This window comes from Sphaerodactylus townsendi, linkage group LG01 (assembly GCF_021028975.2).
Source record: "Sphaerodactylus townsendi isolate TG3544 linkage group LG01, MPM_Stown_v2.3, whole genome shotgun sequence".
Lineage (NCBI taxonomy): Eukaryota > Metazoa > Chordata > Lepidosauria > Squamata > Sphaerodactylidae > Sphaerodactylus > Sphaerodactylus townsendi.
The window spans coordinates 141,170,187-141,193,003 of record NC_059425.1 but is presented as its reverse complement, the minus strand read 5'-3'; the positions used below and the strand labels follow the sequence as shown (position 1 = coordinate 141,193,003).

Genomic DNA, 22,817 nt, shown 5'->3' with positions numbered 1-22,817 from the left:
GGCTGCTAAAAAAGATTTTTATGTGGCCAATATTGCATCTGCTAGCTCTTGCCTAGCACAATTGTTAAGGGTGATTCAGTCTTTAACAGCCCTTATGCAGGGAGTTTCAAATAATAGTGATTTGCCCATTAGTTGTGAGGCATTTGTGAACTTTCTGACTTCAATAAAAAAAATCTGATTTCAAAAATTACATACAATTACATAATCAGTCAGCTGAACATATTCATCCTTCAAAACAGGTATTTTGCAATAGTGAATAGGACACTATGGTAACAATTTGTGCAAAATGCCGACACAAAAAAAGGGACAAAAGCTGAATCTCAATACCAGAGAAAAGAACCAACAGATCAAGATGAAAATGGGCCTTTTAAAATGGAAACTGCTATGTAACAAAAATACAAATGTGTTTATTTATTGGATATTGAAGTTAAAAGAGTTGGCACACTTATTCAAAAAGATACTCACAGAAAACCACTGATGTTAATTTCTTTTTAGATCTGCTAGCTTCGAACCCCCAAATCTAAAAATGAATTTTCCATATTCTCAGATGTTGAGAATTCATAGGAACTGTAATGGACAACAATTTTCTATATCAAGCCAACAGTTTGATGAGGCAGTTTTTTAAAAAGAGGATATTTACCTAGAATGGTGAAAAATGCTTTTTTAAAAAAAGCCAGAAACACTGACATTCTCTATTAGTTCCAAAGGCTACAAAGACAACTCATAACAGGACGGTGATTCTGTTAACTTATGGCACTAAGGTCCACTCTGAAAGGGCCAAAAACAGCGCCCTTGGAACAGTAAAAACACCGTTCCAAGAGAGCTGTTCGCACAGCTGCCACCTCTGCAACAAGGCAGTGCCGTGCTTTCCCCCCGCAACCGGCGGAGAAACGCTATTTTCCTGGGAAATAGCATTTCCCAGCCAGCGCTGTGCAAATGGCACTGTGAAAAACCGGGTTGGAGGCGCCACTTTTAGGCCCCTCTGTTTTGTTTTCCCACACCTACCTTCTCTCCCTGCAGAGGTCCGCAGGGAGAGAAGGTAAGTGTGGGGAAACTTAATGAAGGCGCCTCTGTGTGGAGGTGCTTCCGTGAACTCTTGGCAGCTCTGAGACCACTAAGCACCTCTCAGTGATACTTGAAGGGCCGAGAACCACCTCAACATATATGAATGTGCTTGAGGGCATATTCATGTGAGGGGGCCCATGCAGAACTGACCTAAGTATACACAAATTAAAACCAGTATAGTGAAACATTGTCATCTCTTGTCCAATATTCCCAGATGTCAGGAGACCCCATTATTCACACACACAAAATTTTAAGAACCTCAGAGATGTATTGGTTAAAAGTAGACTGAGACCATCTTCAGATATAATCTTGGGCATGAGAGGCCTGTTGGGAATTTTCCTTTTGTTAGATGTGTAGTGTGCCCTCATAGTCTTCGCACTGATAACTTGCAGGATGCACAGAGACAACAGAGTTACTCTATTAAATCATTTGTTAATTGCAGTTCAGAAAGTGTTATCTATGCAATTCAATGTCCCTTTGGGTTTCTGTATATTGGTGTTATGACTAGAGTAGCCAAATGCAGAACTCGTGAACACAGAAGTTGCATAAGGCTGGGCAGAAAGAAAATTCTACTAGTTAACCACTTCTCAGCCTTGAACCATAAAGACACAGATCTGTGTTTTTTGATTATTAAGAAAGTTACTGCTATCTCTGCCAATATGCTACAAAAGCTGAAGACTAGATAATCTTTTGGATCCACACATTAGGAACGTTAGTTCCTTCTGGATTGAATGAAGAAATAGACTGGTTCTGTACAGGATAAATATCTAATTTCTTATTTCATTGACACCATCTTTGCTCTGTAGTTCTCTTTTACGTTTTTTGCCACAGCTATCCAGATGTTCCTGTAAGTTTTTAACTGATCTCTCCCTCACATTCGGGCATTTGCCAAATTGCATCATTGCTGTGAGTCAGCAACCCTTTTTTCTTTTTTGAAAATTTTATTCAGCAAGCAGCTAATTGTATTACACCTACAATCATTATTTCTGCCTTAAAACTCTACATGGTTGAGGTACTATAGGACACCTGTATACCAGGTATTTATTTTAACATTTAGGTTTTTCAGGAAAGATTTAAACAAAATAGTTTTATAGTTTATTCGAATGTCTTTTTTTTAAAGAATTGAGCCTGATTGAAAATATTGGCACACCATTTCATACCTCTTGAGTGAACAATGGTTCCATAGCGAATAAATGATGTTAAACTTTTCAGTAATTGTAAAAATTATTATTACTCATTTGTTTTTATGATTACATATACCAGTGGTGGCGAACCTATGGCACAGGTGCCAGAGGTGGCACTCAGAGCCCTTTCTGTGGGCACACGTGCACAGAGTTCATCATGTGGGGGGCAGAAAATCCCCCCACACACACACACACACATACATTTAGGCTAGCCTGGTCACAATCCTTTACCTGGGAGTAAACTCGGTTGCTGGCAATGGGGCTTGCTTCTGAGTAAACCCTCCCAGGGTCGTGATTCACCCATTCGAAGTGTTGTACAGTTGCTTCACCAAGCTTACGACCGAGTAACGTGCGCCTTGGAGCCAACTGTTTTTTCTAAACTAAAACCTCAGTATTCAGGATAAATTGCCGTGTTGGCACTTTGCGATAAATAAGTGGGTTTTGGGTTTTAATTTGGGCACTCGGTCTCGAAAAGGTTCGCCATCACTGACATATACAATTAGTTAATCATTTTCTGCTTTCCAGATACTTACCGCAGTCATTTATAAGACATTTTTTGTCAATATTATTACATTTTTGTCAGATATATTCTGTAACATTATTTTTTACCATTGAAGAAAGCCAATGGGCTAAAACGCATTTGGATCTAAATGTGTTGCATAAGACTTTATGTGTTGTGATTTTTGGATGTTTGGAAGCCTATTTAGGGCCTTTAACTAGGCTATTTTGATTTTAATTTGAATAAACACATTTTTGTTTTTGTTACATCATAGTTTCCATTTTAAAAGGCCCAATTTCATCTTAATAGTTCATGCATCACAGCAAAAAAAAGTACATTGTAACTGTTTATCAATTTTAAATTAAACTGATTTAGTGGTACTGCTATTGTGATTCAATATTAAAGTTTCATTTTATTATACCACATGTATACAGATTAATTAATTGGGATAATATTTCTTGCACAGAATCATGAAATTTCATGTTGCCAAGAGAAAATTTAAAGAAACTTTGCGCCCTTATGATGTTAAAGATGTCATTGAACAGTATTCAGCTGGTCATCTGGATATGTTGTGCAGAATTAAAAGCCTTCAGTCACGGTAAGGAAAAGAAATTCCTTTAACAATAAAATCCTTCTGAATACATGTCTCTACCATTCATGGTTCCCAAGAGATCCCATGTTGCCATTATCTCACTTTATGGTTCTATAACTTTCCCATAATTTTCCTACTTCATTCTCTAACTCTGGGAAAAATCTATTTGTCTGAAGTATTTGAAGCTTTGGGGGAAAGGTAGCTCGATCTTGTCAGATTTTTGAAGCTAAAACTGGGTCAGTACATGGATAGAAAATCCTGAAGATGAAAGCAAGAGCAAACCACTTCTGCTTTTATCTTGCCTTGAAACCCCCTTGCTGGGATCACCATAAGTTGGTTGCAACTTGACGGCGCACACACACACACACGCACGCACACACACACGCACACACACACACACACACACGGAGCTTTCAAACCACACTCTATAAGAATATCACTTCAGCCAAGAATACTCTGCTGAACTAAGAAGGACACGCTGCTTGCTGCATGTGAAGTTCCTATGGATGAACCTTAAACCATCCATGCTACACACATCTATTTTTTTCACCTGACAAGTCTGCATATCATTCATCAAACAGACATTACTGCTAGTACTAATTAGGTATGTAGAACTTCAGACTATGGCCCTCCTAAGGGCACAGCCACACGGATCTGGTTAACAACAGCCCAGCCTTGAGATGGCACACCTGGCTCAGGTTCCACAGTGAATTTGCAAATGTCCACCCTGATCTCATGAGTGAACCTGCTGTATTGCCCTGCGCCCTTTTCCCCTAACATTAACTTAATCTCAGAAACCTCCTGTCTAACTATTAAGGGTTGTCATACACCCAGAGTTTCTTCGTTTTAATTTCATCACAACAGTCCAAGTTCATCAAGACTTGGAATGTCCCTGTTTTAATTTAATTAGCACTGCCCAAAACTTATCCAGCCTTGGGTTCTCCCAGGTTTTAATCCCATCAAATCATTTCCAATTTCATTGTCCTTGCCTGGGAATGGAACTTTGCATTGTCCCAGGAGAATTGTCCTTATCATTGCCAGAGGGTAAATTTTTCCTATAACTGGACCCCCAAAATCCATGGCTCTTTGCATTTGAATTTCCTCCCAACGTTGTTCTCTGTGAAAAACATCCTCCATTCCTCTCTTGCTCCCATTGGACCTCTTCATTTCTGGAATGGCAAATATAGCCTTCTCAATACTCTCACCTGTTCTTGCTATCTCTCATCTCTTTATTTCCTAGGGTTCTTAAAGTCTGTGTATTTTTTTTTACTATTTTTCATCCTCTAATAAAGTTGTACCCTTTCTTGCCTCAATTCTGGTCTTTGAGTGGATTTCTTAGGAGAAAGGTCGCTGTATACACTGGTGGCGTCTATCTTGTATTGCTGGGCTGTTCCCCCAATTAATTAAAAGAACAGATGCAAATAATTCCCATTCAGAGGCGTACGGGGCCCAGATTGTGCCTGGAGGCAAAACTTCCCCCAGGCTCCCTCCCCCCATGCAATCTGTCCCTGCACCCATGGCACCTGGGAAGCTACGGGTGAGGGGAAGAGAAGTCTGCAGACTTTTCTCTCTGTTAGCTCTGCACACCGCTGCACCCGCGGCTTCCCTGGCACTTCAGGTGCAGGGATGGGAAGAGAAGCTCGTCCCTGCACCCGTGGTGCCAGAGAAGCTGCGGGTGAGGGGAAGAGAAGCCTGCAGGCTTCTCTCCCCGTCTCTGCATACCGCTGCACCCAGAGGCAAGAAGCTGAGCCAGCCGCCTGGGCTGCAGGGGCTCCCAGTCCTTCCCTCCCCAGCAGGGGAAGACAGGACTGGGCGCTCCAGTGGCCGGCTCATCTTCTCACCTCTGGCTGAAGGCAAGAAGCTGAGCCAGCCACCGGGGCTGCAGGGGCTCCCAATCCTTCCCTCCCCAGCCGGTGAAGGCAGGACTGGGGAGGCAAGACTTCCCCTACCTCCACCCATCAGAGGCCCCCCGTCCGCGGCCCGTTGCACCAGTGAGGAGAGACCTCCTGCAGTGCGTGAGGCCTCTTCCCCACCAGCACGCCTGTCAGGGAGAAAGGGGTTCCCAGTCTTTCTCTCTGCAGCTGGGGAAGGCAGGACTGGGTGCTCCAGCAACCAGCTCAGTTTTGCGCCTCTGGATGGAGGCAAGGAGCTGAGCATGGCACCAGGTACCGCTGTCTTCAGCCAGCTCCTAGGGATGGGGAGCCGGCTGCAGGCTGTGTGCCAAGCTCAGCTCCTCACCTCCGGCAAAAGTCTCAAACCGTTTGGTCATGTGGGGGGGACGTTTGGTGCCCCCACATGACCAAAAGGTGTTCACCCAGGGATATGAGTTACCCCATGTCCCTAGGGCTGAACGCCACTGTTCCCATTTTGGAATCTGAGTTTTCACTGCCAAAACATGAAGCTTTTACATTTCTGGAAGGATATAGTTCAGCAAGTTTCTTAAACAACAGTAAAGAAACCTCATTTTTCATTTTATTTCTTAGATACAGACACAGGGCTGAACTGCAAATGGAAGGAGCTAATGGCCAGGGATCTCTCCCTTTCCCCAGTGGCATACCACTATCCCGGCCCCACACATGCCAGAAGTGGAACCTTCCACTGCAGTTCGCAGGAGTCCAGGTGCTGGTGTGCACACTGTCCAATTCTCATGTGGTACCGGGACTCCTGCGCATGGGTGCAGAAGGTATGGCCTCTGCCGGGCAGGCGCAGTGCTGGTGGCCCTTTGGAGCATGCCTTTTGGGATCCAGAGCTCCAGTGAGTTCTGGATGCCTTGGCCAAGCAGCGGGACTCCTGTTGGGAACAGAGCAGTTGGAGCAGAAGGGCCAAATGAGCAGAACCTGGAACCAGTGGTTTGTTGAATTTTGTGGGGGCACAGTGGGGGGAGTTTGGCTGAGGGCTGGTTGCATGAGGGAGGGCACGGGCAGTTGGTCAAAATGCACCCCCATGTGACTCAGGTGAATGGCGTCTGGGTCATCTGCCCCTGGCTCCCCTAGATATGCCATTGCCTTTCCCAATTAGCCTCCTGTTATGGAGGATAGGTCGGTTTATGGTTGCTAGCCATGGTGACTCAAGAGAAATTTCACATTCTGAGGTGTAAGCCTCTAAATACCAGTGCCAAGAGGCAACATCAGGGTAAACTCTTAGCCACTATGTTCTGTTGTTGGCCCTCCAGAATAACTGGTTGACCACTGTGAGATGGGATGCTGGACTAGATGGACCACTGGTCTGATCCAGCAGGGCTTTTATGTTCCTGAGACCCTCAAACAGCTGGTGCTTCATGTCATGGAAACTCCATGGAGAAAATGACAGCAGGACACAAGAGGCTGCTGTGAAGAAGAGGTATCAGGTAGTATTAAATCCCACATACACTTCCCTCATGGGTTGAAAGAGACTTTTGTATCATCAGAAACTGAGCCAGTAGAAGACCAAGGAAGGAAGATGTCATCTGATTCCCCCTTGTGTTTCAGTTATGCTATAAGATTTCATTGTGCAACACAGTGTTTTTTGCTAAATACTTGGCATCATGGGAGGCTTGGCCAATGGCACTGTTCTCTAATGGCACAGCAAAAAATTACATTCCTCGACATCTGTTAGGTTGCTACAACAGCCCATATTGGTGTCAAAAGTCTCTGAAGGTCACCTTGAAGACTTTGGATGACATTTTGAGATGCTCTAACAACCCAGCCAGAAGCCAAGGCTTCCTCCCAACTCAAGACAGAGGAGAATAAAAGTGGGAAAGGATGGAAGAAAGACAAAGAAAGGAAATATGTTTCCTAGAAATATAAGATATTTAACTTTCTTGTAAATTTCACTTTTGAAAGCTTGTATACAAGTTGATGACACTTATAAAATATTATACTTATTACCAGTAAAACCAGTCTATTTTGTATTTTTCAGGGTTGACCAAATTCTTGGAAGAGGACAAATAACATCTGATAAAAAAAATCGAGACAAGAATATGGTAGAGAATGAAACAGCTGATGACTTCAGCATGTTAGGACGTGTAGTCAAAGTGGAAAAACAGGTAACATTATTTATGTCATGTTTTCTTCCTTGTTATTGGTTAGTACGTAATGACAAATATTTGATACTTATAAGATTAAAATAATTTTCTTCAGTGTCTATACAAAGACCATTTTTTCCTACAAAATTAGGATGTGGCTTGGGGTGTATACTGCCACTTACATTTTTGTTAAGCCACTTTGTCAGTGGATCTATGTAAAGAGAGTCTGTCTGGAAAGCTGCAAGCCACAGCTTTGTTGCTTCAAGAAATATTTCCATTGATTTCAGTGGAACTCCACTGGGGATACTTAGTGGCTTGCTGCCTGAATGTTGTACCTTTAATTAACAACATGTTTGTTTCTCAACAAAGGTTTAAGACATTAACAGTACAACCCTAGGAACATTATTCCTAGGAGTAAAGCCCATTCTATACACCAGGTTAGGCTTCTGAGAAGACCTACTCTCTTAGTCTTTGAAAATATGTGTCAAATAGCTCACTTTGCATATAATTTGTATAATGTATGTCTGTTAACAGCATTATTCTTTCTAATAATTAATTTTCACTTAAGACTGTTTTTTACATTTCCCCCCCCCCCAGGTCCAATCTATAGAGTCGAAATTAGACTCATTGCTAGATATCTACCAACAAGTCTTGAAGAAAGGATCTGTATCTGCATTGACTTTGGCTTCATTTCAAATGCCACCTTTTGAATGTGATCAGACTTCTGATTATCAAAGTCCTGTAGATAGTAAAGATTTTACTAGTTCTGCCCAGACTAGTGGATGTATATCCAGATCAGCCAGTGTCAACATGCCGTGTGGCCTGCAACTTATCCTGTCACCAAATGAATTTAGCCCTCAAGCTTACTATGCTTTTAGTCCAACTGTGCATAGTCAAGCCGCACAGGTGCAAAATGATGGAACTACAACACTAACAGCTAACAATGCACTAAACCAAATAAATCAGGCATCTAAACCAACAACACCTACAACATTACAAATACCCCCCTTTTCATCAATAAAGCATATCAATAGATTGGAACCTATTCATATTATTCCTGTGAGCACGCAAGAAAATACTTCTGAGGTCACCGCTTGCCTTGTTACTTCAAAGGATAATGGAAAAATTGCACAGTCCAATGTGACAAAGGATCTTTCATGGGGGAAAAGCCTTGATACTGAAGGGGAACCCCTGGTCTCAGTGAAACCGATAGTGCAAATGGATTTAGGGAAATCGCTATCTGTACAAAATCTTATACAGTCAACAGCAGAAGAACTGAATGTTCAGATTTCTGGTAGTGACACAAGTAGCTCAAGAGGTAGCCAAGAATTATATGGCAAATGGAGGGAATCAAAATTATTTATAACCGATGAAGATTTGGAAGCAGAGAGAGAAACAGAGACTTTTGAAGCCATTTCCCACCCGCTAGTGGAAACAACTCTCTCTACCAACTCTCTGAGGACTGGAATGTCAAAATCATCTCAAAGCATTTGCAAACCAGGAGACGGTACAGATGCTCTCAACCTGCCTCATGTCAAACTTAAATAGCATAATTTTTGTTCTCATATTAAGTAATCACTTCAATCTTCATATCAGAGCATGGACTATTTTTAAAACCCTTTTGATGAATTTTTTAAAAATTAAATGAATCAATAAGAAAGGCAGTTATATGAGCCCATATCTTTTAACTGCATGAAAATGCATGTTTAGGTGATGGATAAAATTCAAAGTTATACCTACAGTACATCTGTAGTTTTGTTTAGTATAATAGGTATAAATGAGCAATCTACAAAACTGATGCTGCAGGTTCATTAAACAAGAAACGATCTGAACATTTAGAAGCAAATCTATGGTAAAGAAAAGCACTTTGCTTCAGATTATATATTTCCTAAATTAGATTATATATGTTCACAACAACAAAAAATTATCTACAGCTGCTAGCAAGGAAACCCATAATATGAGATTAGAAATGGCTGCTAGTTGCAAGCTATCATCAGCTATTTTTGTTGAATTCTGTATCAGAGATACAAGATTGAGACAAAATATTTTGCACAGTACTTTTAGGTAACTAACAGAACTTTTTATTTTCATTTTATTTCATTTGCTATAAACATGTCCAATATTCCACAATATTAGGGTTGATCTGATTTTCCCCTTCTATCTCAAAGTGTCCTAATTCGTTGTTGGTCTCCTTGTAGATCAGAAATGTTTTGGCAGCAATCTCTGCAAGGAAAAAACAAAAAAACTTGGTTGTAAATTTAGAATTTTTTCCCTTAATCAGTTTTTATAACTATATTCTGAAGTTGAATGATAGCACAATCAGAAGTCTGAGAAAAGACAATATCAGGTAAAGTAGTAAAGATCAAATCCCACAAATTAAGAGGAAAAGAATGTACAGGAAATTGAATAAAAAGACATAAAGAAAATATTTTTTCAAAGGAGTGTGCACAAGAACAGGAGGTAAAAAACAGTGGAAACAGAGAGATTCTCCCCTAGTACCATATTTCCAAGGATATACACCTAATCAAATTGTTAAAAAGCAGCCACCAGATGGCAAAGCTGCAGGTACCCACTCCTAACTGTTTTGAAAATAGGAACCTGGAAACTCATATCTCATTTGAGGATATGTTTCAGGATGGTGTGTGTCTCCACATCTTGTCAACAAAAAATGAGTTGTTTGTAATATGCAACCTTCAGGATTTTTTTTTCTATAATAGCTCCTCTTATTTTCATTAGGAGTGACTTGTTCAACAATACCAGTAAATACTTCCATATCCAAGCTTTGCCGATGAAATAGTTTAAAAGCATAAGCACATTCCAATCCCACTTCCTATCAGTAACCAATATTGCAATTATGATGTCTCCCCAAAATATCTCCCCTGCGTTTGTTAATAACCAGGATGTTCTGAGCTCAAACCTGTCCATTAAAGATTCTAAATGCATTCCACATATTAAAGAGTGCCATGCCAAGCTCACTTGGAGCATGATTATGAGCCAGCTGTGCTGAGAATGTTATATATTTAAAGTACAACAGTCTTAAGCATCCTTAAATGCTGCAGATTGTACTGCAAGCAGTTTGAACTGTACATTCATAGTAATTTCTGCCATCGTTCTTTTTTACACAGAAGAATTTTCTGGATGTTACATTATAACATTATGTGAAAGTACACAGAAACTGTGCAGTGTTTATACTTTGTCATTCACATGAAACCTGCAGATGACCAATATTCTTCTCTACCTTTTGCTTGGTCAAAGCTCAAGTGAAACATTCTGAGACGAAGCACCTTCAAACATATGGCTGTCTTTCACTTGCCATTTAAACTTGTGCATTATATTTTTTACAATCTTCTGTAGCGTGCTGTATAATTTTGCTGAAAGCCGACTGCTACGGTATCTTTTGTGAAGTTAAACAGTTTTTTTCCCCCTGTATAGCTCAGAATTCACATTAGGTACACCATTTAGAGACTCCTGTTCTGAATACCCAACAAATGATATCTGTTATCCAGCTGCCAACCCAAAAGGAGTGCAGATGAACTGCATCCATGGCAGGCCATGGCAGAAGGGGGAAATGTGATTTGGAGCAACTACTCAGTCCATGTAAAAGCTGCTCTCTGACAATACTGGTTCCTGGTCAGAGACTTACACATTTGCTTATCTGGATCTCAGCAATTTGTCCAGATTATCCAATTTGTTTTTTATAAATTAAAAAAAATGTACATTGCCTACAAAAGATATTCCTATCTTTTATTTATTGAATGTTTTATAGTGCCTTTTTTGCTTTATGTGAAACCTCTTAACTCTGCATTTAAGCCTATAGAGGAGCTAAAACAAGGTACAGGACCCACAACAACTATACCAAAAGGAGACATATTTTCCTATAAAATATGAACACAAGGTATCATCCTGTCAAATGTCTTTTTGAACAATGGCACTGAAGCTAAGCTCAATTTCAAACTGTAGGCAGAACAAGTTGCTACTACAAGGCAGCAAGTTACTTCTCTTAGCTTACATGATTTACCTACCAGAAATTGCTATTTTTGCCTTAATTAAAGGATACGCTTTGAGTCCTCAAAATGTTACTTATGCACATAATGATGTAAAAGAAAGTTACATTAAAAACTTCAGACAAATTAGAAATACTTTTTCAAAATTATAGTTAAAATTGTATGCCCTTCCTTCTTTGTAATGGTGCACATTTACAAAGATTAAACAAGAATTAAGATTTTTCTTACTATAAAACATGTTTATTTTTAAAGAATGTGTATGTAAAGGTTTTAAAATCTGGTTTGAATGTTTAAGAATGGTGTTTTCCACATTGCCTCAATGGGAATTCTTATACCACAACATAAGCTGTGGATCATGGTTTTTCTTACTAAAGTCATTAGTAAAATTAAATGTTCATACCCAATCTCTCTTGAGCCCCCAATTATATCACCATTTGCATGGGTAGTTTATTTTTATGTTTAATACTACTGAATTCATCACAATGAATGTGTGGTATGGTGGGGAACAAAGTAGATATTATGATAGTTATTTATTGAAGTTATTATTTACTTTGTATTAAAACTTATGAAAGCCATAAAAAACAGGAAATAATTTGACTCTTCTGAACAGTTTTGAGGGATGAAACAAATCATTAGTTTGTGACCTGAATGTCTGTAATGCTTGGATGAAGAAAGAACAGAAAAGAAAAAATGTAATGATAGTATATTTAGAAATATATATATTTCATTTGGCTCAAAAGATATATTTATATTTAAATATGAATATAATGTTGTAACCTAGAATTCAGTATGGTAAAGAACATACAATTTCTCACAATGCCCAAAAATCTTACATATCTTGTATGAGATAAACTTACTTAAAATTGACTGCTGTCATTAAATAGAGTGACAGATACTTTTATACTTCTGAACCAGTCAGGTCATTTTGAACATTTTATAAACTGCATTGTCCACAGGGTTGGGCTTGCAGTCCTTACTTAATACAAACTCCTGTTAACTTACCTCAACAGAAGTGTCCTCCAAGTTAAACTGCACAAGTGTGCACTGTTACTAGACATTTGTTTGAAGTGACATGACTCCATTTTTTCCAGATTACATTAATGCTTAGGATAAAGTAATCTTTTTGTCACATTGACTCTAAAAATTAATGCACAAAATGCTAAAAGAAAAAGGGATGTTTTTATAAAGCACAGAACAAAGAATTAGCAGAAAATACATAAAACAAACGTTACAAAAGCAATGTGCAGTGCAATCCAAAGCATGTTTACTCAAAATTAAACCAGAATCCAATGGGACTTAATCCTCATAAATCTCAAACCACATATATGTAAAGACATGTATTGGAAACCCATCCCCTCCACCCACCTATTTAAGGAAAAAACTGTTTTGTAAGCAGAAGCAACAGGGAAGAGAAGAGGTAGCATATAAATTTGCCTACCTGTTTTCCAGTCTTACAGCCCAATACTATGGGGGAGCCAAATTGTATCATGGAACCAGCATGGGGCTGCGCCAATGCGTTTGCTCCCTCCATTGGCCGAAGGGCACTCCTGCCAGCGAAGGGGGCAAAGCTGGCAGCTGGCTGTCCCTCAGCTTCACACAGTGACACCTGGAAGTTTGGGCCGCTGTGGAGCTGCACTAGCATCTGATTAGACGCCAGCGCAGGGGGGCGGGGAGAGGATGGGGTGTTTCCAGGGATGGAGGAGCTGACATTAATTGGCTTCCACCCTGGGTTCACAGGCAGTTACGTGTGGCCCAGGGCTGTAATGCTTGGAAAGCATTACACCAAAGTCCATTTAGCTCCATGGAAGGCTTTTTGGCAGTAGGGGGTGGGGGTTGCATTTTCTGCTTCCTTGCACTGCCAGAAAGCCGATCCACAGCCCAGGGCAGCCAGGGATGGTGCTGCTTTTGTGCCACCCCCCTGCCTCCAGATGGCTTTTCAGTGGCACAGAAAGCAGAGAAAATGAAAAACCTCACCACCAAAAAGTCCTACATAGAGCTAAATGGAGTTATGCATAACTCCAAGCCCTGGGTTGAAACATACTGGTCTGCAAAGCCTGGGTGGAAGCTGACTAACATCAGCTCCACCAATGAATGACCTGGCCTGCATCGCCCATGCTGATGTTCAATCAGATGCCAGCATAGCTCTGTAGCAGCAACTATTTCTGGCTTTTGCCACCATAGAGCTGAGGGGCAGCCAGATGCTGGCATCCTTGCCCTCTCTGCCAACAGGGATGTCCCTTATTCCAGCAGAGGGGGCAAAGACGTCAGTGCAAGGCCATATGACATGTCAACAGTGATTCTCCCTCTTTGGATGGGGTCGATCTTCACCACTCTCAAAATAGTTTTCATTTTAAAAGGAAGAGTTCCAGGGTCTGCATTACACATACTTGTGTTAATGTGTACTTTGGGCTCTATGTGTGGTTAGAATTGCAGTCCTTGTCTTTCTAAAAACATTTTGGATGTTGATAGACTGACCATGTTTAGGACTGGTTAAATTAGCATAAGAGACCAAATCTTTCCCTTATGTTTCTACTGATTTCACTAGACTTGCCAACAGAAGAACTTAATTTGCTCTTCTGAGCCATTTTTTTATTCTCCTTAACGGAATGTTTTCTTATTTCAGTAGGGCTAAATAAAACAAATTTTAGAAGGAAAATGGTTCATATTTTTGCTTTACTCTCCCCACTATCAACCATTGTACAAACTGATCGAAATGTCTGGATTGCTATAGTATTTGAATTGTTTTAATAGGTTTTGTAAACCTTCCAGTCTTTCAGATAGATATGGGATACTTCCATGAACAAAAACATCTTCTGCCAATGGGAGCGTTATACAATCTTAGTGCTGGCCCAAATTGGAGAGAGAAATGCTGAAACATTGGATGTATGACAATAAAGGAAAAATATAAGGGACATTTCCAGTGACACTAAATGTTAATTGTAATTTCATGCTAAATTTAATCCATATTGTTGTTAATAAAATTGTTTAAAATAACTGTGACATGTTTTTTTACCTGAAGAAATATTTGTGCAGTGTGTTACAAAAGTCAATATTATGTCAATCTGAAAAACCTGAACAACCTCTGAACAACAAGGATTCAGCACAACAGGTTTTATGTAACATCCACTTTCCTCTGCATCTGGTACCTGTGCTGGAGTATCCTTTATTGGCCATACATCACTGAGGCCTGCTATCCATGGGTGCCATGGTGCCTGCCAGTTTCCTGGCACCACCTCCTTATTCCCCAAAGCAAAGATCAAGTTTTCACTTTCTTCCACCTCACTGGAGCAGGAAGACCCCCAGGAGATATCACCTTTGAGAGCACCCATTCAGAAACAGGTCCATCCATCACAGGCGGGTACCCTCCCTATATTTTGTGATATATTTTTTTACCATTGGCAGTAGTTTTATGATTGGCCCTGTGTCAGCCTTTTTTAGTGGCATCCACTACCCTTTTTCAAAATTAAAAATGTACCTGTAGACTAAGCAAAACAGGCTCCCCACCCTAGAACCTTCCCTTTACATTTAAAGTTCTCCTTTTCTATCTACTCTCCTACCAGGTTTTGTCCCCTCTAATAATATGGACAAACTCGGAGGTCTTGCAAAATTGAGCCCATCATATACTCTGCATCTTCACTGGAGATCCGGAAACCATCTGTCAGGCTCTAGGAAATATTCACAGGGGCTAGGGTTAAGCGTGCAGAACACATACTCTCACATGTTAAGACAGGAAACTTGCTTGTGTATTATATATTATGAGCATGTGCTTAAAATGCACTGCAGAATTGTGTATGTTAAAATTTATGTATATTTTTACCACCTGAGTTTGGTTTTCATGATAGCAGCTGGTTGAGCAAAGGTTTTTCATAAAAGGAAAAATAAACCCTCAGAGCACAGCAGTCCATAAAACTTAAGGGATTTAAGAAGCCTTTATGCAGAACTGCAACAGGAACAATCTTGTGCATAATTCCACTGAGTATCTGAAAATATTTAAACCTGTAATGTCTGCTTATCTGAGGTTTAGCAAATGTGATTAAGAAAGTTGTCATTCGACACTACTTTTGAATTAATCTCCTATACCATTTGCTAATTATTCTTCTGTTAAAGGAGGGGGAAGCTTTAACAAGTTTTTTAAAATCCTACTTTCTCTGATGAATGCATTTGACTGAAACAAACAGGGATGGGTGTGGAGGGGGGGCGGTATCAGAATTCCTGCCTGATATATTTTTTTACCATTTCAGTCCAGAACGACTTGCGTTCACTTGTCATTTCACAAAGGTGTTGCAGTGGCGAGTGGCCTGTTGGATCCGGATTCAAATTCCCTTTCAGCACTAAAGCCCCAATTACTCCGGCCCATTCTTTCCTTTTGGATGTTGTGAAAAAAGGGGGTGGGCATGAGCATATATATCACCCTGAGGAAAGAACAAGCCAAAAATCAGGAACGGGTCACCTAACAGTCATGGCTTCTCCTCAAGCAAGGGAACTCTTTTTATGAATAATTATTCGGGATTAAATGCCACTCGGGTCAGACACAAAAAGCGCTACCGCCTTAAAATGACCACTTTTCTAGAAATCTACTAAAACCGAAGACCACTTGCACTACCCCCTGTAGTACACACTGAAAATGAATAGCGTTTGGAAGGGCTATGTTGAGCTTCAACTACTTAGTCCTTTTTTAAGAACTGCCCATCCTAAAACGGCCGTTTAGCTGTCCTGAAGCATGCCTGTAAGGGCGGCACTAGTTTTCTTCTCCAAACATACGCCTTTTGTTAATTTCACATCGCGATAAATATGTCTCTTTAAAAAAAAAAACACACGAGTTATGAGTTGAAACGGCGACTGGAGGGAAAAAACTTGAACGACGAGTACATTTAACTCTTACTAATGTCTCCTTTTTTCTTCAGCGTTCCAACGGAGCCCAATAAGCCTTTCAACCAATCACCTCCTAGACACCGAAGGAACGCGCCAGCCAATCAGAGAGGCTGCCACGATCTGGCGGTTTTAGCGCAGCACGCGCCAGGCAGTTCGCTCGCGCGAGGGTGGCCGTTGGGTATTAGTTCCGTCAGTTCTTTATAGGCTTGCGGAGGGCTTTCTTCGCGGAGTTATCGCGTCTTGGTCATGTCTGACTGGGAGGCGGACGACGAGGAGGAAGAGGGACCCTGCAGAGCCACCCCTAAACCTTCTCGGGCGTTACCTTCATGGTGTCCGGTTACAGAAACAGCTCCTCCGGCTATCTGTGAGAAGCGCTCCTCAGTCGGAGACAAAAAGGAAAGGGGCGACGGTTGGCAAGGGGGCTCGCGGAAGGTTCCTGACAGTCGTGAGCCGTGGCAGTCGGGGCCCTCGGAGTATCGGGCTCGCGGCTCCCCTGCAGGAAGAGCGACTCCGCTCTGCTTCCACCTGGATAACGCCCTGGTCGGCACCCTCATAGGTAGCACTGGCGTGGGGGTCTCTGGTGGGCGTGGAACGGACCACGCCCTTCTAAGCGCACTGATGCAGTTTCGAAGGCTGTCTTCGGGTGATTCCTCACAGCATGTTTATAACGAGTTGCATTCATTATAGATGAACTCATTTTTGAGTGCAACTCGTTATAAACAGGCTGTGCGGAATCATTCGAACTCTCCTGCCCTCTCTGTTCCTGCATTCCGCTGCCAGTAATTCAAAGGAAAGCAACTGGAGGCGCCGCTTGGCATGAGTTTGAGACGCCCATATACATCGGGACGCACACTCACACACTCTTCTCAGCTATTATGAAGGCAAGCGCAGGAGAGCGCTTGGCTGCAGATTTGTGTCTGCTCTTCCAGACTCTGCTCATCGGAGGCATCTTACAATATTGAAATATGGGGCTGCTGGTCTGTAGTCGAAATTCGTAAAAAGAGGCAGCAAAAGAATATAAACAAATCACCAGAATAACATAAATAGAGCTAACAATTCAAGTATTTTAGTTAGGAAAGCTTCGCTTGTGCGTTGTGACATTTTTGCTGTACAAAGATAACATCTGTCATGTGCAGATTGTACAATTGACTGATTTGATATGGTCAAGTGACCTGTTTAGCAGCATATTGATAGCAGTCATTAGCTAGATTTGTGACGTAAATAGTTATAATTTTGCAGCTACTTTTGCAAAAGTGGTGATGTATGCAAATGTGCTAACTTTTACAACAGGTCGAGGTGGAGCTAAAATAAAAGAACTTGAAGAATCTTCAGGTTGTAAAATACAGGTGAATTGTTTATTTTAAAATATTTTATATGTAATGCTTTCCTCAAATTTATGATTTATTCTGTTACAAAAGATTGCCTATTTGTGAGATCTCTATTTTTTTGTATCTACAGAAGTCATTTCATAGAACTTGGAAAGGGAACTTCTATCATTCTTGTGTAGTTTTTTCAATTTATTAACATTTCCCTGAATTTTAAACAAAAATATTGCTGCATATTTATAATTTCAAAATAGAGATTTTCCTAAAATAATTAATGTTTCAGCCCCAAATATTTATAGTTAGACATCAATGTGCTGGTGTAGCCCTTGATAAGCATCATCCAAATGCCCAAGTCTGTATTAGTTTATAATAGTTCCTTCAAGGAGCTCAGGGTAACATATGTTGGTCTCCTGTTCTCTTCCCTCCACTTGTTACCAGGCACAATTCAAGGTGCTGTGCTGACATTTAAAGTCCTGTATAATTTGGGAACAAATACCTGAACGACTGCCTACTCCCTTAGAACCTACCTTACCACTGCAATGTTTTTCAGAGGTCTCACTTTGGGTGCCTCACACACTTTTTGAGACTAATCAAGTGACAGCCCAGGAGAGGCCTTCTCAGTCATGATACTAAACTCTGGAACCCATTCCTTAGAGAGATTTGCCTGTGCCCTTCTGTTGCCAGGAAAAGACTTTTTTGTTTTCCTTGGCATTCCTATAGTGATCCCCCCTTTCTTATGTTTTTTTATCTTTTGTATTTATTTTAAGGTTCGATTTTAACTTATAATGACTTACTTTCATGTTGGTTTTAAGATGGCGGGGTATAAATCTAAAAATGAATGAATGAATGAATTTGTTAGCCTCTTTGATAGCCCTATGGGAGCAGAAAGGCGAGGTAATAATTTGTAAATAAATAAAATACATTAAATGTTTTTGTACCCATACAATCACCCTGTGAGGTATGTTGGGCTGGGAGAGAGATGAACCAAAGATATCCACAAGCTTCATAGCATAATGGAGATTTGAACCTGCACCTTCTACATCTTTCACTCACTCAGTGGTTAAGAGCAGGGTTTTAAAACCCTCCCGATCATTAGGAGGGCAGAAGCAGAGCTGGGGTGCTCGTACTGTGCCTCTCAAAAGCCTTCTCTGTTGTTATTTTATATCAAGAGATCCAGATATCATTCTTTGTATATGTGCACTTAGGCACATTTAGAGAGGCGGGAAGTAGCCAGCAGCATGGAGGGGGGGGGGGGCAAGGGGAAGGCATGCAAAGCTGTATGAGGTTATGGGAGGTCTGGTTGTGGGTGGAGAGAACATGTCTGGGGCAAAGCTGTACTCGCTGGCAAAATTTCCTGCTCTGGCAGTGAGGCAAAATTAAATTTGTGCTAGAAGTCATCTTGCTTGTTACAATGAAAAGTGAAAGCGGGGCTTAAAGAAATACATCCATACAAGAAATCTCGCTGCGACGAACATTCACCCCCACAGAGCAGCAAACACATACATAATTAGCCAGTGAAGAGTAGAAGTCTGGGATGTGGATTTTGAGTTATCTGAGGAAAGTACAGAAATGAGCTAAGAAATGTTAATAGATCAAAAAGCAAAACTCGAGGTCATTACAGTATCACATGCTGGTCTAATCTTTGGCGGCCCTCAGCCCTTGCCCAAATGAGGCAGGCTGTGCTGCCAAGTGGTTAGAATGCTGGCCTTCACTAAGAACCGGATTTGAATCCCCGCTGCTTGACCTTGGGCTAATTCCCTCCCTGGTTTTAGCCTACTTCACAGGGCTGTTGTTGTAGAGCATTTTCCACTCCTCTGCGAGCCATTTTCAGGGAGAGAAACTAGTTATAAGTAGCTAGTTATAAGTCATAAATTCTCCTCCTCACCTTCAATCTGGTACAAATATAACTAAAGTGGGATAGAAGGATCTTAATTGATATAGAATTTTAATGTTTGGATATTGTTTTAACTTGTTAATTGTTTTATTGATATGTTATGATTTGTTAGCCGCTCTGAGCCTGGCCATTAGACTAGGAAGAGCGGGGTATTAAGTTTAAATAAATAAATAAATAAAATATTATCTTTAGGTTGTAAGAGGAAATTGTGAAGCTGAAGTAAAGATATTTGGTGGTAATGATAAGCAGACAAAAGCCAAAATGTTGATTGATGACCTTATTGAGAGGTGTGGTCAAAGCAATGCAGAAGAAAAGTATGGAAAAGGTAACAAATTAAAACTTCAGATCTGTTTTATATTTATTTATTTTTTCAACTTATATACCGCCCAACCCCCACTTTGTAAAGTGTTTAAAAATGAGAATATATAAACATAGTTTTTCTGTAGATAGTTACAAGAATAAGTGCCATACTGGGGCTAAACTGCACCCGGGGTCATGACAGCTTCCCCACATGCCCCCCACCCCACTTACGGGAGCCGGGAAGCCAGCGGGGGGGGGGGCAGAGCTCGGACTGGTGCCGCAGCAGCAGGCCGGCTCCTGGGCTGCCCACCGCCAAGCCCCGCCTCCCTGCAGGCCAGCTCCTGCCGTTCCCAGGACCCCCCACGTGACGAAACGGCATGCGTTCAGAGACATGGGATACTGCAAGCAGGAGCCCAGGAGACTCTGGGGGAGTAGAAATTCCAATTTATACTGTCTTTACTCCTACTCCCCACTTGTCACTTTCCCACTGAGGTCCTGCATCCCCTATTTCTCCCTCTCCATCCTTTCTGCCAGATCAGATCAGCCCCAAATCAACTGGGCATCTAAGAGGAGGAGTGTTGAAGCTGAAAATATTCTGTTCTTTTTCCTTTAAGCCTCTGCTGTCATCATTAATCATATATAAGGAAAGGGGGTAGGTTAGGCCTTCTGAGCCCCCCACCCCACCCCCGGAACAGCTGGAAGTGGTTCCCATCCATGTCTAGCTGATTCAGTAAATTACTCCATGTGTTGCGGCTTCTGCCATGTCCTTCACATTCCTCCCCCGCCAGCCTTTAGCCATTCCCTGTCCTTGTCCTTCTTCTGTCCCTCTTTCTTTCTTCTTCAAGGTTTTTTTTTTAATCTCTGGTATAATGCTGACTGTGATCATGATCTGGATTTTTCATTGGAGTTCTGAGGTCTGTACAGTACATACATTAGCTCTCTAGTTTGAAGAACAAACTTCTTTAAAACCTTCAGATTTTTCTTCAGTCATGGGGTATGCTGGATTTGCAGATGAATTCCCCACCTCTGTGTATATGCCCTTGATGTGGCTTTTTGAACCACTTCTTGGAGTTCTGTTTAGAGTGAGATGTTTAGCTAAAATTAGCTAGTGACACTATTGAGACTTAATATTTTTACCTCAATACCACCACCACCCATACATAAAAAACTGGCTTAAACTTCACAGTAATTTGATAAGTTACTAGAACATTTCATAGCTTATTCTTGTTTTAACAGATTCCTTCAAGCATCAGCATATTGGGATCAGTCATTACCATGCCAATCATACTGGAGCTTTGACATCAGTAAATAATAATCCGAAGCAGGCCATTAATTGGACTTCTCTCCGAGAAAATAAAGCTAAATATGAAGCTATGAAATGGGCCGGTTAGTATAACAGATTATTAAGGAAATAATAGGTTGTTGACCTTCACAGCATAAATATTTTTCTGTCTATAAAAGCTGTCTAATTTCTTGAAAATTATTCTTCTAATTGTATGGGGAACAAGTGACCACCTCTTGATTTTTCTAAAGGTATTGGTTTGGATCCTATACCTTTGCTCACTTCCTCTTTAACCAGTCATTTTTAGCTAGTGGAATTGCACTAACAGAACTGCCTACTTCAAGAGAAAATGAGCTCTACATCGCAGAACTGCTTACTCAGCCCTAGGGGGAAAGTCCACGTGGAGTCAAGGTGTAAGATTCAGGTGTGGGATCATGGTGAAGCATTTGTTTTGGCTTCAATCCCTGGCAATCCTATTTAAAATGATTACATGGTTGCTAAATGTACTCAGCACCCTTGGGTGGGAAAGGAACAGATTTGGGCTTTCTTTCAAAATCTTTATTGCTGTTTTCATTCTAAATGAATACTCATTTGTATTCTCATTTTGACAATGATTTGCTTTCTAATCTTCCTTTTAATTTTGCCAGATTTACCTCCAATTGAAAAAATATTTTACAAAGAGTCAACAAAGATTGCTTCTATGTCACAGGAGGAAATCGATAGGAACAGGTGAGAATTATAATTTTTTAGCTCTGTAGTAAGTTTGGTTAGTAGTGCTATGGCTACGGTTGTATATATATTTGCAGTCGGATTTGGTGATGTCTACTACATAATACGTAATAATATAAAGTAAACTAAGTAATATTGTGAAGTCGGGTAGGATGGATTGCATACCCAAGCTTTGACACTGTAATCTTTTAAGAGCATAAGTGTGTTCCAGTCACACTTCCTATAAGTAACTAAAATGAATACCATAAAACCATACTGAATCCTTCACACAGGAATATTGGGTCAAGTGGTATATGTATGGACACTGAACCTGATTCATTGTGGGGTATTAGAATGCACAGCTGCATAGCTTGCAAGATACAGAAGCTCCTACAAACTTGGGACTAGTTCAGGAAATTTTCATAAATGTAAATTCCCTGTCATTCACATGCTGTATTTTCAGGTGTGTGTGTTGGGAAGCAAATTTATTGTGCAAATGCATTTTGATAAAATTGTTGATTGTTGGATGTCCAGATCTGCTGTCAGGTAATATGTTTAAAAGTCCTTAATTGGTCTATAGTGGTGTTATGCTTGTGGGACTTGTTGTCATAACTGATATTATGAAATTATTGCCAAATCAAGAACCTTTTTGATGACTTTCTGAAATACCTCAGCACAGTGCACCCTGTCAGTGATTTAATATTAAGCTGTAAAGTTACAAATTATTGTGTGGCATACATGTGTAGAATTTGCTGAAGCTTTTTTTTTTTTTTGGTCTACCACAGTATCAGGTTAGGTATGGAACTACTAAAATGAGTGGTTAATTTTGCTGGATATTTTGTATAATTCTAAAATAGATGGTATAATGTTATTTCTTGATGCTCTTTAAAGAAAAGAGAACAATAATATCACATGTGATGACTTGAAAAATGGTGAAAAACGTCATATTCCCAATCCTGTCTGTGAATTTGAAGATGCTTTTCAGCACTATCCTGATATTATGGCAAATATAAGGAAAGTTGGCTTTCAGAAGCCTACACCTATTCAGGTATCAGTTTTATTTGTTAAAAAATCAAAACTTGTCTGTTT

At 40.6% G+C, this 22,817-nt stretch overlaps 2 protein-coding genes across 3 annotated transcripts in view; both read left to right on the top strand.

Moving 5' to 3' along the window:
- KCNQ5 (potassium voltage-gated channel subfamily Q member 5) overlaps positions 1–14,341 on the top strand; it is a 376,112-nt gene extending 361,771 nt beyond the window's left edge. For both annotated transcript variants that reach the window (XM_048495892.1, XM_048495882.1), the window contains 3 exons: positions 3,215–3,346; positions 7,238–7,364; positions 7,941–14,341. In XM_048495892.1, coding sequence (XP_048351849.1) covers positions 3,215–3,346; positions 7,238–7,364; positions 7,941–8,891 — 1,210 coding nt within the window. In that variant the 3' untranslated portion in view covers positions 8,892–14,341. The remainder of the gene's footprint in view (positions 1–3,214; positions 3,347–7,237; positions 7,365–7,940) is intronic.
- Positions 14,342–16,465: 2,124 nt separating this feature from the next.
- DDX43 (DEAD-box helicase 43) overlaps positions 16,466–22,817 on the top strand; it is a 31,326-nt gene continuing 24,974 nt past the window's right edge. The window contains exons 1-6 of the mRNA XM_048505843.1: positions 16,466–16,775; positions 17,510–17,565; positions 19,631–19,763; positions 20,975–21,124; positions 21,668–21,749; positions 22,620–22,776. Of these exons, the coding sequence (XP_048361800.1) occupies positions 16,466–16,775; positions 17,510–17,565; positions 19,631–19,763; positions 20,975–21,124; positions 21,668–21,749; positions 22,620–22,776 (888 nt within the window). The remainder of the gene's footprint in view (positions 16,776–17,509; positions 17,566–19,630; positions 19,764–20,974; positions 21,125–21,667; positions 21,750–22,619; positions 22,777–22,817) is intronic.